The sequence below is a fragment of the Atractosteus spatula genome, chromosome 8 (assembly GCF_055471065.1).
Source record: "Atractosteus spatula isolate fAtrSpa1 chromosome 8, fAtrSpa1.hap1, whole genome shotgun sequence".
Lineage (NCBI taxonomy): Eukaryota > Metazoa > Chordata > Actinopteri > Semionotiformes > Lepisosteidae > Atractosteus > Atractosteus spatula.
This window is the reverse complement of record NC_142713.1, coordinates 47569882-47586581: the sequence shown is the minus strand read 5'-3', so window position 1 is coordinate 47586581 and position 16700 is coordinate 47569882. Positions and strand designations below refer to the sequence as shown.

At 37.8% G+C, this 16700-nt stretch overlaps 1 protein-coding gene across 1 annotated transcript in view; it reads left to right on the top strand.

Annotated features, from left to right (window-relative positions):
- The first annotated feature begins 3264 nt into the window (after nt 1–3264).
- The window catches only part of usp6nl (USP6 N-terminal like), an 87986-nt gene continuing 74550 nt past the window's right edge, over nt 3265–16700 (top strand). The window contains exons 1-2 of the mRNA XM_088923895.1: nt 3265–3416; nt 9466–9552. Coding sequence (XP_088780021.1) covers nt 9549–9552 — 4 coding nt within the window. The 5' untranslated portion in view covers nt 3265–3416; nt 9466–9548. The remainder of the gene's footprint in view (nt 3417–9465; nt 9553–16700) is intronic.

Here is a 16700-nt window from a genome sequence, read left to right as displayed (position 1 = left end):
AAGGTCAAGCCACGGTTCAATGACTTTTGTTGAAATGTGAAAACAGTGTAGATAGAACAGCTAAAGGACACAGTTTAATTGGTGTGTTGTCCCCTGAAAATGTAAAGCAGTTGAACTTGTTTTGTTCCTCTCAGCAAATTTGCCTTTGAGATTGTTGTGAAATAGGTATATATCTGCATAAACTGATATCAGCAGGGGTTGCCGCAGATGGATACAGGCCAGTTGGGCTGCTAGGCCAAAAATCGGCACCACCTGGCCAAACAACACTGTATCAGTATTCAGTGAAGTCTCTGCTATTTCTCCAATGAACTCTTAGTAGATCCTGAAGCAAAGTGGAAAAAATGAAAAAGCCGAAAGAACAGTTCTTCTTCCTTTGCAATCTTAATTGCAGCATAACTACTGTAGTTTGGTGATTTTGAACAGGCACTAAAATGCACTACTAGAGGACCAAATGCTTTTGACCATATTCTCAATGATGCTTTACAGGTATCTTAAAGGACCAAATTGTAAATTAAGTGGAAACAAAGCCAACTGACATTTTACCCGCTGTATTATTTACTAATTCCATCCATACATTTTCTAACCTCTTTGTCCAATACAGGGTCGCTTACCACATTTTGCAGTGGGCATTTTCTCAATGGTGTAAAAAAAAAAAGTCAAGTTAAAAAAAACCTAATGCTGAAGAGTATAGCCAAAAACCTCAATTTGCCATCCATCTATCTTCCAACTGCTGTATCTGATTCAGCAAGCAATGGGTGCAAAGTGGGGTACATCCTGGACATCGCAGGGCATACACAGACACAAACACACTCACACCAGGTCCAATTTCCCAGAATCCAATTAACCTACTAGTACATTTTGGGAACGCGAGAGGAAACTGGAGTTCCCAGTGAAAACCCATGGAAAACATTCAAACTCCATACAGACAGAACCCTGCATGTGGATTTGACTCAAGGCCGCAGCACTGACAGGTAGCAAAGGATGTTTTAGGTAAAGCTTGCAATACTCAGTGTTCTGCTTTGTACTGAACTGTTGATGACACCATTATAATTTTACTTACCTACCGTACATTCCTTTAATTCATCCTTGAAAAGACTCAGAGGAAATGCTGATGTAATAATTAAAACTGGAAATTTGAACATTAACAGTAGCAACAGGAGAATAAAACTATTCCCAGTGTGAGATCAGTCTGAATAAGCCCATGTCAAAACAACCAAAAAAAGGGACATTTTGTTGCATGACCATCTCAGATTTGCCTAAAAAATTAATGTAAAGCGTTACAGTCCTGCTGAGTTCAGTAATACAAAACTTTTTTTCTTTTAATTTCTCCCTGGAGCTGTGAGTCAGCAAAGGTCAAACACTTATGTGAAAACTTTATCTCCAGCAGAAAAAAACACGCTGGTCTAGACTTGGACACTACCATTGTGAGCAGAACCCTGTTTGATTGGCCATCATGGCCAAGACCGTCACATCTTATTCTATATCACATCTTCAATATTGAAAAGGACATTTCAGCAACAGCCCAATTCATGTTTGGCAATTAAATAGCTGAGTTTTATTTGGACCTCAGTCTAGCCCTATTCCCTTTAAAAAACCTGTCTAAACTGAGAAACTCTAATTAAACTAGCATAATGACCCAAAAAGATGGAACAAAATGACAGAAAAAAAGTATCTGGTATAGCTTGCTCTTGTGAATCGAACACGGCAGAGGAAAAAAGTTGGAATAGCACTGGCTCTGCTACAAAGAAAATCCCTGAGCTTTCACTGAAAGAAATTAGAGTAGTCTTTAGGGCTTTTTCTGTGAGCAAATAAACAACACAAAAGCTTCTTGCTTTCAAAGATAAATGTCCCTGCACAGTCATCCTGTAGTTTGCAATGTGATTTGAATCAATTTCTGGGATAAACAGAAAACCTGCATGTTTCTGCTGTAAAGAATTCACTTGAGAATATAACATAACTAAAGTCTTTTCCTAACTCTTTCTAGAGAGTAGGATAAGTGTTTCACTTTATTTTTTATATTTTAATTGAACGTATTATGCTTTTAGAATAAATGGAATTTAAAGGATCAATTAAGACATTCCAATGCAAGTCGAATCAAAATTAAATTCCTTCCTTTCGGTTTGCGTAATTGAAATCAACACATTTATTCTATCCTATTAAATATAACATTTTACTCCACCTTCCTGAAAGCATTAATTTTAATTAAATAAAAAAATATTCTAGTAAATACTAATATAGAGTGGTTTCGTGGGATACTGATAGTCTCGGACGTTTTAGCAACTCAATACAACATATATTTTTTAAAATTGTAGGGGCATTTCTACCGCATTACACAGCAGTACAAATGTTTTCCTTAACCTCTTTCTCCTAAACGTTGTTGTTTAGTATGGAATATAGCTTGTAATACATCTTAGTTTATGTATTTGTTTCTCGTTGTATCAACCTACAGTTGTTGTACTATCGTTGATAAAGCTTTTACATCACCTTGTCTAGGAAACGTTTTCTTGACACTTACACTTTTCAATAGTTTACGATTCTCATCATCACATTAAACAATAACTGCACATCGTTTTTCATGTTTCCACTCGACATGCTACACGGGTGGTTATTACGGAATAATTGGTCTCTTATTTGTTTTTCAGTCTAGTTTGGTAACTTACCCATATTTCAGTACAGAATACAGACGAGGTTGTGTTGTTGCAGTTAATTGTATGAGTTCAATACAGAACTATTAGCTATGATTTCTGCATACAGAATATCCAATAATTTTTTGTGTAAGTGCAAACATTCTCAATAAGGTTCAAGTGGGAAGAAGTCATCACCAATGACTTTTCACCCGAAAACGACTTCGATTTGATTATTTTTCAAAACATTCCAGCAAACAAATTTAACAATCGGGGACAATTCAAAGTTGTTCATTTTACTGTGAAGAACCTAAAGAGAACGCTGTTAAAATACCTATAAACAACAGGAACAAATGTGTGTCTCTAATACACTTCTTTTCGCACACACCTTATGCTGGGTTTTATTCACCTGAACATACTAATATGACTTGTGTCCTGCACTATATTTGGCATTTTGTGTATCCAACAGTGTGGTTTATGGAATTGAATACTCTTCCCATTACATTTTTGTTTTGTTATATTTTGTTCATCATCATCCGAAACCGCCGGCTGCAACCTCGTTTTAGATCCAACATGGCTGATGCGATAAGGCTGTCCGACTGCGCGTACCTGGAGCTGGATCGAGTGAAAGCGCCCTGCGGGGGTTTCCATAGTGAGGAGTTGAACTGCTCAGTCCAGGAGGGAGAGTCAGCCACTTCCTGGTCCGGGATCATGATCATTTTCACCAGAAATCGCTCTGAGAAAACGGACTTTGCAATGTAAACGAGACGCATTCCTGCGGTTTAGAACAAGGTAAGACTGACATTTCCCCATTCATAATAAATCTCCAAACTGTAAACTTTTTACTGTACAACAGCGAGTTAAAACAATGATTGGTAACTACGGTGGAGTTTTTTTTTTTAAATAGAAGACCCCTGGGAAACACTTAAACATGAAAATGTGTTGCTGAACCAGTAATGTGTGAACGAGAGACTGCATTTTATGCGTTGTTCCGCGGGCTCTGTTGGCGTCGGACAGTATTTTTAATTTGTGCCAAACTTTGCAATTTCTATTCATTTGAGGCCTACCAAGTCAAACCCCTGGACAGCCTCCCGCAGCAGCCTGGTTGTTGACAGACTGTGCCGAAGTCACACCGAGGCTGCTGATTGGCTGCTTTCTGCCGTTCCTAGTTTCTGATTGGATGAAGTGTCCTTTCAGTCACATGACGTCGCTGGGTTTTCGCTCTCAGTGGTTTGATTGATTTTAAGGAGAGCACGTTTGGATCTTCCAATTCAATATTTGTGAAATGTTGTACTTGCGTGCCTTGTGCCGTGTAGTGATTGCACCTGCGCGCGTTTTCTGAAGTTATTTTACAAGAGTTATTGAAACCAGATTTATTTCTACTCAAAACTTTAGTTCATCCATTTACCGACTGTGAATAAGGATAGAGTCGGTGTACATTTGTATCTCCCCCAATCCAATATAGTCTGTGGGCTAATGCGGCTTAACCCAAGCATGTTGTTTGTACAGAGATGCTTTTACACAGAATTGCGTTATAAACAAGCCGTAAATGTTTCCCAGCAGACAACTGCAAATTTCTAATTGTAATGCGCCGTAACCCGTGTATTTCCCGGAGTTTATCACATGGGTAAACAATAGCTGTAAATGTATCGGGCCGTTTATGGGTAGTTTTTAATAATGAAATGTATATACGATTAGCATTTCTTTGGTGTGTAATATTTTAGTTGTGCTGCTAAAACTGATTGTTAACTCATCGACTCGATAGCTGCGGAGTTTTTATTTCACAATATTTCTGAATGCTGCGCTAATTTATCCAGTCCGATTTTGATAATCTGACATCTTCCGTTTTTGCTTGGAAAGTGCTACACGTCGCTTGGGTTTATTGTAGGTTGTTGTAGGTCAAGCAAAATAAAATAACTTCCTCAATCCACGGAGTTCTGCATAACATGAAATGAGTGTGCATCTGCATCCATCATTATCGTTCGAAATCCACCCTTCTAAAAACAGAAACAATATTAAAATAATATTGGAGTTCATGATTCTCCCCATCTTCAAAAAGAAATAGAAAACCCCGCAGCCCCTCCACCATGGACATTTTCTCAATGGTGTAAAAGAAAGTAAATCTCGCAAACATAATGCTTGAATTAGCCATCTGTCCATCCATCCTTTGCTTTTCGGATTCAGGGTCACAGGGGAGCTGGAGCCTATCCCAGCAGGCAACAGGCTCAAGGTAGGATACACCCTGGACAGGATGCCAGTCCTTCACAGGTCAGACACATTCGCACACACACCTCGGACCAGTTTTCCCAGAAGCCAGTACACCTCAAACGGTATGTTGTTGAACTGCAGGAGAAAACGGGGGCACCCAGAGACCTCAATTTTCATTTGATTCCAATTTTAATTCATTACTTGCTTTCAGAAGAATGGTTGCCACCGGGGTATAGTTGGGCAAACTCGAACCTGTTTTTGTGGTTCGCTCTCAGAAGATGCTTCTTTCTTGCAGCCCTTGCTATGAATGCCACATGCTTGCAGGCAGTGTCAACTGGTAGTTTTGGATGCTTGGTATCCTGAAGTTGCGAGTGTGTGTTACTGGCGCCGCTTGTCTCTGAACCGCTTGTCTCTTGGCCTGTGGTGAAAAGAGACACTGGGTTCTTCTTCCTTGTGTCCTGGCCACTGTACCAGTAGCTTTCCATTTCTTAGTGCTGGACATTGCAGTGGGAAATAGTAAACCCTTTTATAGCCATCCTCCAACGTGTGAGGGTCAGGGTCAAGGACTATTTGCCTACAGTTTCCAGAGAGTTCTCTGCCCTTAACCATGATGATGCATGCTACAAGATGCCTCCTTTTATACTCCAGGGAAACAGAACTATTTCACAGGCCTCGATACAGTTTCAGAGGCTTGCATTACACTTCCAAAGATCAGATTGTTATCCCACATTTCTTTTTGGGGGTTTTATTTAAAGGAATACGCACTTACAGGGGTGATTAAATGTAACTATTGAGCTTTCCGGAACTCCATTAATTATTTCTGATACATAGAACTTTGCTCTCTGGAGCAATATTAACATTATCCAGTCCGTAACTCATCGTGCTATATAATATTTTGTTCTATTTTCATCGGAGATAGGAATAAATCTGGAGACCGCTATACGTTGCCCCAGGTATGAATATAGCAGCTCAATTTAAACAGGGAATTAGCACTGTGTTTTGCAGGGTGATGCATAGAAAAGAGGCTATCCATTGGAAAGTGAATAATTTCAGCAAGATTTCATGTTTCTTTGTTTTTTTATTTAATTAGATTAAGTCTCTATGTTATTAATACTGTTACATTAGGCTTCCTATAAAGGCTGTGAGCAAGTCAGTGATCATGTGGTGCACTGTATCTTGTTCAAATCATTTGTTAGTATAAATATGTTTTCTTCCTCTCATATATATGTATCTCCATTTACAGAAAATGGATACATACAGTCTGTGTTTCTGTTACCAATTATACCAAAAGTTAACGCAAACATATATATATGGAAAAAATGAACCGCACACAAAAACCTAAATCTGCCCTGTCAGCCAGCCCTTGTTGTGTAGGGAATGCCTTACAAAGAAGGAAAACAGTGATTCTGCCTTTTCTCTCCATAACCGTAAAGTGAAATACAGTGTGTTGACCATATGAGCTATGAAAGCTACTTTTATAGGATTAGAAGAATTTTCATTGTTGTTACTTTTACCCAGAGGTCAGAAACTAGCAGATGCCTGCCAAAATCAAAGCTTGAAATCAGCCTGACAATGAGAGAGCAGCCTAGACCTCCATTTAAAAAGATCAGCTGAAAGATTTTTTTACCCCTATTATGTGTTCAGCTGCACTAGCAGCTTGAAGAATATTTCAGCTCTGGGTCATCAGGAAAGGCAACGATAGAGTAATTAAACGCGTTTAAAAGAAGACGTGGAGCAATATTTGTCTTGCTCCACAACATTTCAGAGACAATGAAGCTACGTTTTGCATTTGTGAAGGATTTGCCACTATTTGTCAGATGAGCAGGGCCTGTAGGTTTTTGTAACGTGGCAACAAACAGCCCAGCTTCTTACTTGCCCAGTGAGACTTTTTACATGCGAGTTTCAGAATTTTTAATGGAAGCGCTTCTGACATTAGAATAAAATTTATGTTGCTATGTTATTGTTTTCTAAACTTCTTAACTCTTGGGTCCCACAATCTTAAACCCTGTATTAAAATGTGTTCTGGTTCCCTTACATTACTATTAAAATAATGAATACGGCATACTACACTTCACATTACGCACATCATGTAATTCCAATCCCATTGCAGAGAGCAGAGGTGTGTGGGGGGAGGGTAACAAAGTGCAGATATTTTTAGAAATATAATCATTCTGAAACAAACTCACTTACAATAAAAATGGCTTAACCATTAGCTTCTTTAGTGAAGTTTGTATAAAGAAGTGTTAATAAACTGCCTTGAAACCCCCAGTTATCTCACTTCGTAAATCAGCTGTGCTACACTGTAAAGTGATTTTCTCCCCCTGTATGTTCCAGGTAGAAAATGTTCAATCCACTGCCCTTATGAGAAGGGATCTTGGCTCATGTCTTCTGGAAGTGCCCTGCTGGCTTTAATGTTTCGGTGAAATGGAGGCTAGGGATTGCTGCCTCCTACTGGTACAGTCTCACGGGTGACGACCAATGGAAATTGCCCCAACTGAACTAAACTGAGCTTCGAAAAAAGTTGTTGATTTGATTCAGCAGTATAGAAATTGGGCTGTTATTTTTTCTTTCTGGGGTTATGCGTATCAGTTTAGTTTGTATGAGGTCTACCAATAGGGCAGTTGTTGGAACTATTTAATTTTTTAGTAAAACTGTAAATTGCAAGCATTTGAAGACTATTCTCGTAAGGAAGGTTAAAAATAGAACATTTTGCATAGAGTCAGTGATTCCCCTATATAAAGTCACAGTGATCTTGGAGCAGCAGATAATTTTGGTTCTGTACCATTCATTATAAGCAGCCAGTAGGGTAATTCCACACTATTTTGACCTTTCATCCTCATACATCAGCAAGGAAATGGCCCACCACATCATGCAATTATAGTTATTTACTACTTTGTAACAGCCAACTGCTCTTAGCACTCATGTTTGAGAGCTAAATGATTAGGTTGTGCACATTAGGCAGGAGCTGAGGTGAATTTGTAAGCTCTTAAATGTTTGCAGTGGAGCTGTGCTTTAAAGAAAAGGTTTCAAAGTTGCGGTGAATTGTTTGACCCGTAAGGTTTATTATCATAAACAAGAAGTTGATTGCTATCTTTTTACTTGGTTGTTTACAGATCCTCTGTTGTTTCTTTTACCCATTATGTCACGGAAGTCCGTTTTTGAAGCATTTAGACATGTGCAAATCTTTTTTTTTTAATATATTTTGACTGCCTTTTTTCATGATGTTGCCAATCCTACCACAGCTAATGCTATGCAGCCAGGGTAAGCACTATCATCAGAACAGAAGGAGCTGTAACTTAGCCTGCAGGCTGCTCTGATTTAGTTCCTATAATGTATTGAGCAGTAATACTCTAGATGTGTTCTGCCCAGGTACATTGCTGTTGAAGCTGCTCAGTATTGTCACAAATTATGTTCTTCTGTTGTACTGCAGCAGGGTGATGGGTCCCTAGTTTATTTTCCTACTTTTAGAAGAGAGCTGTTACTCAAAAGAGCAATGTAAAGGCCAACAGAAAAAAGCAAGCAAATCAATATAAAGAGGCTCTAATACTGCATGTCAGGAGGAAAAGAGGATCAGCCAGTGCTAATATAAGGGGGCAGAGTGTAACATAACTAGTAGCAGAAGAACACAGTCTGCAGGACTAGGTTTTATCAATGAGATTCTACGATATCTGAAGAGGTCAAACATCAGGGTTTAGACCTTACGTACGTTTTCCAAAATAATAAAAAAATATGTATATGTGGAGATTCCAGGGTTTGCATTTGATCTCTACGGTCTTTGGTGATGACTGAGCCAGTGTCATCACATGTGTCAACCTGTTCACACCATGGCAAGGTGCCACTTGAAAGCAACACAGCTGCCTGCAGCGAAAGACAGAGTAGTGAGTGGAAAGAAAGGATGGGAAACCATGAAAAGAAGCTGGAACCAGTGTCGTGTTTTTAGTTTTGTATTGACAGTAAGACCTGCAGTGCAGTCCTCAAGATTCTTATGAGTGCGTTGAGCATCGGAAATTTGTGCAGTAGCTCGTTTCCAGGTGGGTTTACCGGAAGTAGCTCCTTATTTAGGATTTTATTGTGCATCCGATCCTGTTATTTAGGATTTTATTGTACAGTGTTGTCAACTTGCAACCTCATCTCATCGGATAAGCAGCTAAATTGAGCTGGCCCTGGCCAGTAGTGGAATGGAAGCCTACCAAAGAAGTGTTGTCAGTGGCGTTAGTGGACCAGTAGGTGGAACACTTATCTCGGGGCCCATAATGTCCTAGAACACTGTGCTACAGGAAGTGCCATCCTTTGTTCTTTGGATGAGACATTGAAACAAGATTCTGACCACTTGGGTATTAAATGTCCTGATGGCACTATATAGTAATGTTACCACATTGTTCTGGCCAAATTCCACTTTGGGCTTTCAAAATCTAGCCTATCTGAATTCCTCCCCTTAATTCAGCTGGTGTACTAATTTCTCACTTATCCTGCTGTCTAATAGGACTGCTGGTGCATTATGAGTGCCATGAGTCATCCAAGTATGGGCTGCACAACAGTTCGGCATGTAAATCTTTTTGGGATGGAAAACTATACAAATGTTAATTCTTCTGTTATTATGAGATTCTAATGCAACTTATTTTGTATTATTTAGGTCATGTGTGCCTCTATGAGGTGTCCTGTTAACAACTACTGTATGAAACCTCAGCTGGTCTGTACACTTCATCGCCTTCGACAATGAGTGAGTACATTTTACCTGTGGTGCAGTGAATGACTGATACAGTCCTTGCAGACTGAAATGAAAAATAAAGAAATAGTAGTGATTAGTGATTATGATGATCTATGTGCATTTGCCTGGTGTGGCAGATGGTGTGAGACTGAAAGTGCTTTATTGCTTAAATATTTTCCTTCCATCAGCTCTCTAAACTCTGTTGTTGGAGGCATGTGGGTTTTCTGACCATCAACACCAGGTGTTCACTGTCTACATTTAAACTTCTATTTGCCCTGTGTAGACTTTACTTTTTGTCATGAAAAAAGTCAGTATAATACGGGTGATTTTTTTCTTTTTATAGTTTTTATATGATTCTTCCCCAAAGTCTACTGAATTGAATAAACATGTATGCTTTCTCTTGAAGCTCTTTGCTAAACTGAAGTCAGTTTAACAAAAATATTAAAAGCCTTATACTTTCTTAGCAGAAGCCGTTTTACAGAGGTAAAAGTTACTGTTTAAGCCCTTGGTTTTGTTTTATTAAAGTGCTAATCTATACCATTGAAGCCTCTTATTTTGTGCATTAATATTAAGGAGCCAATGCTATGTTATTAGGTTCTGTCAATTCTTGCTGCCAGCAACTGTTTTTTGTTCTAGCTAAATGAAGGGAATGTCGAGTCAGCAAAAGTCATTTAAAGAATGTATTGATTCCCCATGACAATTCTTCTTACTGTGCAATAGTGCTTCCGCTAAGGAAAAGCAAACATATCTGCTGTGTGAAACGTGCTTAGGACACTAGTTTCGTATAAACACACGTGTTTCAAGGTCAGCGAAACAAAGCTGCCTTTTAACTTAAACAGGATCAGAGAAGATTACTGCTTTCTTTTTTTGTGTATTTTTCCAATGGGGTAGTTTTCAGGGGAGTTAAAATGCATAGAACACAATTAATTTGCCTGAAGGTAAAATTAACATACTTCTAATCCAGTATGAAGGAATTGAATTATAACGTAGTATCTGAAAATTATTTAATAATTTGAGGTTATTACTTCTGTGGGATTAAGCACACAGAAGTAAGATAAAAGCAGTTAGTGTTAGAAGTAATGAGATTAAGGACAGTTCTCAGATGATTTTGCTCTGCGCTTTACGTTTAAAATGCTTTGGTGAGGTGAGAAGTATAGTTAATCTCGCATGATCGCACTACATTCAGGCTTCTCCTTTCTCAGATTATGTAGCTGGAAGACTTTTTCCTTATGGAATTTACAAGATAGAAGAGTGCTTTTTCAATATCTTTCAATATCTTTCACAAAGAAAAGAAATCTAGGATTGGCATAGCTCCCCTTCACCTGTTATTATATTCTTTATGTCTAGTATGTCATAAGTAATCTTACCTGTTGAACTCATAGGACTCTTTAATAGGACATAGGAGACTTAAATTGTACAAACAATTAAGAAAATCACATACAGTGCCTTCCAAAAGTATTCATACCCTTTGCACAGTGTTCACATTTTGTTGCTGTAAAGCTTGCAGTTATGACAGTTTGACGGACGTTAATATTAAAAACAGGAAAAAGTAAATGGATCATATTGAGGAAAATTTGAAATCTCACAATTGCATGACCATTCAAGCTCTGTATTGTGCATATTTAAATTAATTTGCAAAGTGCAAAATTGCTCAGTTTGAGTGGCCTTTGTGTGTAGTAATAGTGGTGCACATGATTTCAGAAGAACATGCCTATCTCTGTACAGTCCTTCAGTCAGCTTTTGAATTTCTAGCAAAGACTCAACCATGAAGTCCAAGGAGCTTTCAATACGAAAAGAAATCAAAACAATGAATGAATGCACAGGTCAAGAGAAGGTTATAGAATATTCAGAAATATTAAATATGTCTTTGAGCATGGTAACTCAGCTCTTAATTGAGATTCCACACCACCCAGCCACTGCCTTGGTCATGCTGTCCCTCAAAACGGAGCTGCCAGGCGAGAAGGAAACCATGAGACTAACAGTGACTTTGAAAGAGTTACAGGGTTCAGTGGCTGAAATGGGAGAAAATGTCCACGCGTCAACAATATCCCATCACTCCACAAAGCTGGCTTGTGTGGCAGAGGGGAGAACCCACCTCAAATCCCACATGGAGTTGGCAACAAAGTGACTGATAACTGTTATAGCAAATGTGGTAAATGGTCTTGTGTGGAACCGAGACTCAGTTGGAACTTTTTGGTCTACATGCAAAGTGCTATAATTGACTCAAACCCAACATAGAGCATCAGTCGATCAACACCCTCCCTACTGTCAAGCAGGGGGGTGGCAGTATTCTGTTGTACTTCTGCTCCCCCCCAAGCAAGCTTGTCAGGACTGATGGGAATGTGCTGTAGGTGGAGCAAAGAACCGACAAGTTTCAGGGGAAGACTTTCTTCATGCCTTAAACAGAACAAAAGGATTTCACCTTTTTAGGACAGTAATTCAAAGAACAAGGTCAGAGCGAAGCTGATAGAGACTTACCCCCAGAAGACCTGCAGCTGTAATTGCTACCAAAGGCACTTCAATCAAATATTGACCTTATCTGAACGCTCAACAATTTGCAGTTTCTTTATTTTCTCTGTAATTTTTGATGACACTGTTACTGTTGAGCATTCATGTTTTGAATTAAAAATACCTGTGAATCATTTTGTCATTTTACAAAGGAAAGGTCAGAATACATTTGAAAGGCACTGAATACCCCAACCCTCTATGTATTATGATGTATTATTTAGATGTTATTTCAAAACAATCTTAAGTACCCTGCTGGAGAGCTTGGAAGAAAAGCAGATTATTTAGTTTGAAGTGAAACTATAAAGAGACATTGGGGATATTGTAATAGAATAATATGAAAGCAGAGTAGAGAGTATAAACCTGATATTCACATGTTCCTCAAAGCTTATGTGTTAATTATTTAAACATATTGAACAGGTAATGTTATTCATTTAATACACACTTCATGAAGTACCACACAACACAATGAAGGCCTCTAAAGAGATGCATGAAAATGCTTTAGATTAAGTTCTGCATAAAATGATTTAGTGTATAATCAGTAGTAATGACAAACTGGGATTCTCTAAAATGTTAATAATGCATCACAGCAGTGGCCTTAACCTAAACTGTCACTCCTGACTAAGTATGGATGCTTTGTTAATATTCTACAGTTAACTTCAATTTGTAGTACATTGATGATAAAAAGAAGGTCTGTGAAACCTTTTTTGTGCAATTTAATCTAAAGTATAACCAGAACATTGAGGCCATGAGCATAACCTAATGATGTTATTACAAAATCATCTCAATGAGCTTATATTAAATTCTATGTTTTTGTGAAATGAACATCTGATGGTCAGTATGTGTCGCGTGTGAAGGTCACATACTGTAGGTTACACCATGCCCTGTAGTGATGGATTTTATACAGTAATCTGCTCAGTGCCAGATATGTATCTGTTTTTCTCTTCCAATAGTATTGTACACAATGCATTTGAGTGTGTGGGGGTTCTGCAGATAAGATTAAAAGATGTAGCAAATGTTCCCACTGAATTGCTATTTTCTGTTGTTGTGTAAACCGTAAATACATCTGGAAGACCCGACCCTTAAACTCATGACTGATCTACCACTTCATGCCTTAACCTAATGCCTGAGAAATATAAATTAGAGTATAAATGTATATGATGATAAAGAATATTCTATTAAATTTAATATACTGTAAGTAGATGTAGTTTTTACTGGAAACATTAGTATTCGTTTTGTGCAGTCTTTGCTGACACTTAACTTCTTTCACTCATACACCTGTTCCCTCAGTGTTATGGATTTAGAAAAAGAAAGTCTTGTTTAACTTGATTACTAGAGTTCTTTGAAAAATCAGCAGGTATGGTGAGTAGATTTACTGTAGATTTCTCCCGGAACGATTTTGATAAGGTCCTTCATAAAAGGTTAAATTTAAAACTGAAAGCTATAGGAATTAAACATAATTAATGCACAAAGACTGTAAACTGGCTAAGGAAAGTCATTTTAATGGGCATAATCTGTAATTATGAAGTTAAGGGCTTATATAGACACTAGTGTACTGTAGGTTTTTGACATGCTCTTCCTGGAGCATAGCAACATTTTGTTCTGGTATAGATGGTCAGCTAGTTAAAATTTCCAGATGATACAATTCAGAAACAGGGACTGACAAAACAAATAACAATCTCATGCACTAGGCAGGCTCTTGACAAATCCAGTTTAACACTGGCATGTGCATAGTGAAGGATGGATGGTACTGAGCAGAAGGTATGTAAAAATAAATTTTGAGCTTTTACATACAGTAGATTCCTCTTTGTCCCCATCATAACTATGTGGGTAAAATAAAAAACAAATGGTAAACTTGGGTATGTACCAAAAAGGTTTTTTTTAAGTCAAGGGGAGTTCTGCTTGAGCCTGTTAATGTTTTAGTATGATGTCATTTAGAATACTGTTTCGTTTTCGTCAGGACATCCCCAAAAGGATATATCCGTTAAATTACAGAACAAGAAGAATGACTCTTTGTCTCAAGAGGTTATTGAGATGATTATCATGTACAGACTGGTTAAAGGATCTAATACTCTTCAAGTATAACAAGCGAGTAAGAACAGACTTGATTTAGAGGTAGTATAGTCATCCCGGTGGACTTCTTTAAATTCCCTAGAAAAATAAGGACATGGAATCACAATTGGAAATAGGACTGAGAAAAGGAAAAAAGCCTTCTTTACACAAGGAGCCGTGGGAGTCTGGAACAGGCCTAAGCCAGGTGGTTGGGGCCAAACCTTAGACTTCTTTAAGAAACTGCTAGATATTTTTTTTTAAATCTCTTAGTTACTAAACTAAAAAAGAACCAAGATGGGCCAAATGACCTTCACTCATTTGCAACTTTTCTCAGAATAGCAAGATTTTTAAACAAAATTGTAAATATAAAACAGATATCTGGTCATTAAGAGCAAACATCTCGTCACAGCTAGTAAATTTAAACAGATCGGGTGATGTAACACTAGAGGTTAAGCACGGCAGTGTATTGCATCTTTAATGTAGGTGCAGCAGGCAGCATTATAGTGTGATCTCAGCTGTCTGAATTTCTTTGACTATAACTAGCCCAGAAATCTTCTTATTCAAGGATTAAAAGCGGACTGTAGTTTGGTTCTAATATTATTTTTTTCTCAACTATACCCAACCAAAGAAGAGTCAGTGTCTTGTACGTCTTCAGTTTATTGTTTGTTAAAAATAAATTCTTTCCATTCTTTCCAAGCTTGTCTGTAGACAAGTTAATCAAAACAGTCAAGTTTTACCCGTGTGTACTTCAGCCTTTTCAGTCCCCTCAAAGTTTTTTTATCCCATGTGATTTTCAGTGCTTTGAAAGAAACTACAGATGCACTACTGTCAGAGAGATTAAATATTTTGTTGTTTTTTTCAAAGCAACGGATGTTGTTAATTTAATGACTCCTGCACAACTAGGTGTGGCAGTAAGCATTTTACTCAATTCATATACAAGATCGCCTTGTGACTTCTGTTTACACTGCACAAGGATGTGTATTCGGTACAGTTCCTACTTTACTACAATGTAAACCTTGAGCTGCATTTCTCCTTTTGAGGTTGAGGAATTTGTCATGCTTGATGTGTAGCACATTACTAACTTCTCTTTTTAGAACGGTTTTTGCAAAATCTTGCTTTGAGGTATGGACTGGAGCTGAAATTTAGGTTTTTGGTTTGGTCCTTTTAACATGTTAAAGTGAATTTGGCTATTTAGTAAGAATAGTATCTAATGGATCATAAATGTCTAAGGTTTAATTATTGCAGTAGGTACTCTATCAAACTTACAGTATTTTGTTCTTAAAAAATTATAAATCTGTTGTGTGTCACTACTTTAGAAAGTTTGTAACTAGATATACATAGGAATGTTTGCTATTTTTGCTTAAAAGTGTTTTTTTATTCATATGAGTGTGTAAACAGTATACATAGAGAGAAACGTGCTGTGAGTTTTTTTCCTCTGTGCTTTCGAGTTCTTTCATATGTGTACAGTTCGGTGTTGTTTTCATAATGGATCTGACCCTCCTTTCACTTGCTGTCTTTGCCACCTTTTCCTGTTTCTGTGCCTTTGTAACGTAGCTCTTTCCCTGCTCTGCCACTGGCTCTGAGATGGCCTGTAACTCTCAGCGAAACTGCCCTCTTACCAAGCAGTTTTTCCATCCTGCTCTGAGATATTTGGACTAAACTAAGTGCTACTTTGCTTGCATGGAGTAAGGAGGGGTTAAAGAACTGTCCGCTATACATTGTGTATTGACAGCAGGTTTTAAGTCTTATATAGGCAGCTTCTTTCAATTCAGCTATACAGGTAAAGTAATTTAAATGGCATGCTGAACAGCAGTGAGACATTCACGTTTGCCAGTAAACATAATTGTAATTATGCTTCCCTGCATTATGTCTAAAATTTGTGAATGATAGTTTTGATTTCAAATAATGAAAAGGAATTTTGGAAACTAAATTTTAGCATTGTGTAAAAACTTATACTTGGTACAAAAAGGTGTGCCTTTTTCCTTTATTTATTCACAACTAATTGAAATACTGTATTTATATAGGGACACAATTAATACATAATCCTGGAGAGCAAAGCTTTCAGCATGTTTATGTTGTGCCCTTTAACTATCTTTTGTACATGTGTTTGTGCGAAAAATCTGAGAATCCAGTGACATGCATTTAACTTCTGGAGCGTGTTACTGTAAATGCTTTTATTTATAGAAGCATGCTTTTAATTATGTTCCTCCCACAGGAAGGAAGTTTAAATGGCTACAAGTGCTGGAGATTCAGAGTTGGCTGGGTGGTTGGCTGTATGGTTTGGTTGGGAGCCGAGATGAGGACTGAAAGCTGAAGAGTCAGCCTTCATTCCCCACTTTTCTTGCCTTCCTAAGACAGTGACGTAAAAGGAATGCTGCTTCTGAAAAAGCTAAATTTTACCCCTTGCATCTGTGATTCTCCATCTTAAGTTTGAAAGTAAAACTTTGCTTTTAGGAATTTAGAAAATTAAGCATCAAATGAAATTTCCCAACACACGTTGAAGAGAAGAGTGTACTGCAATAAGACTTCCGGTCCACTGAGTGCAAGACTTTAAACATAAAAAGAACACATTTTCTGTATTTTTTGTCACAATTTGTGCACTG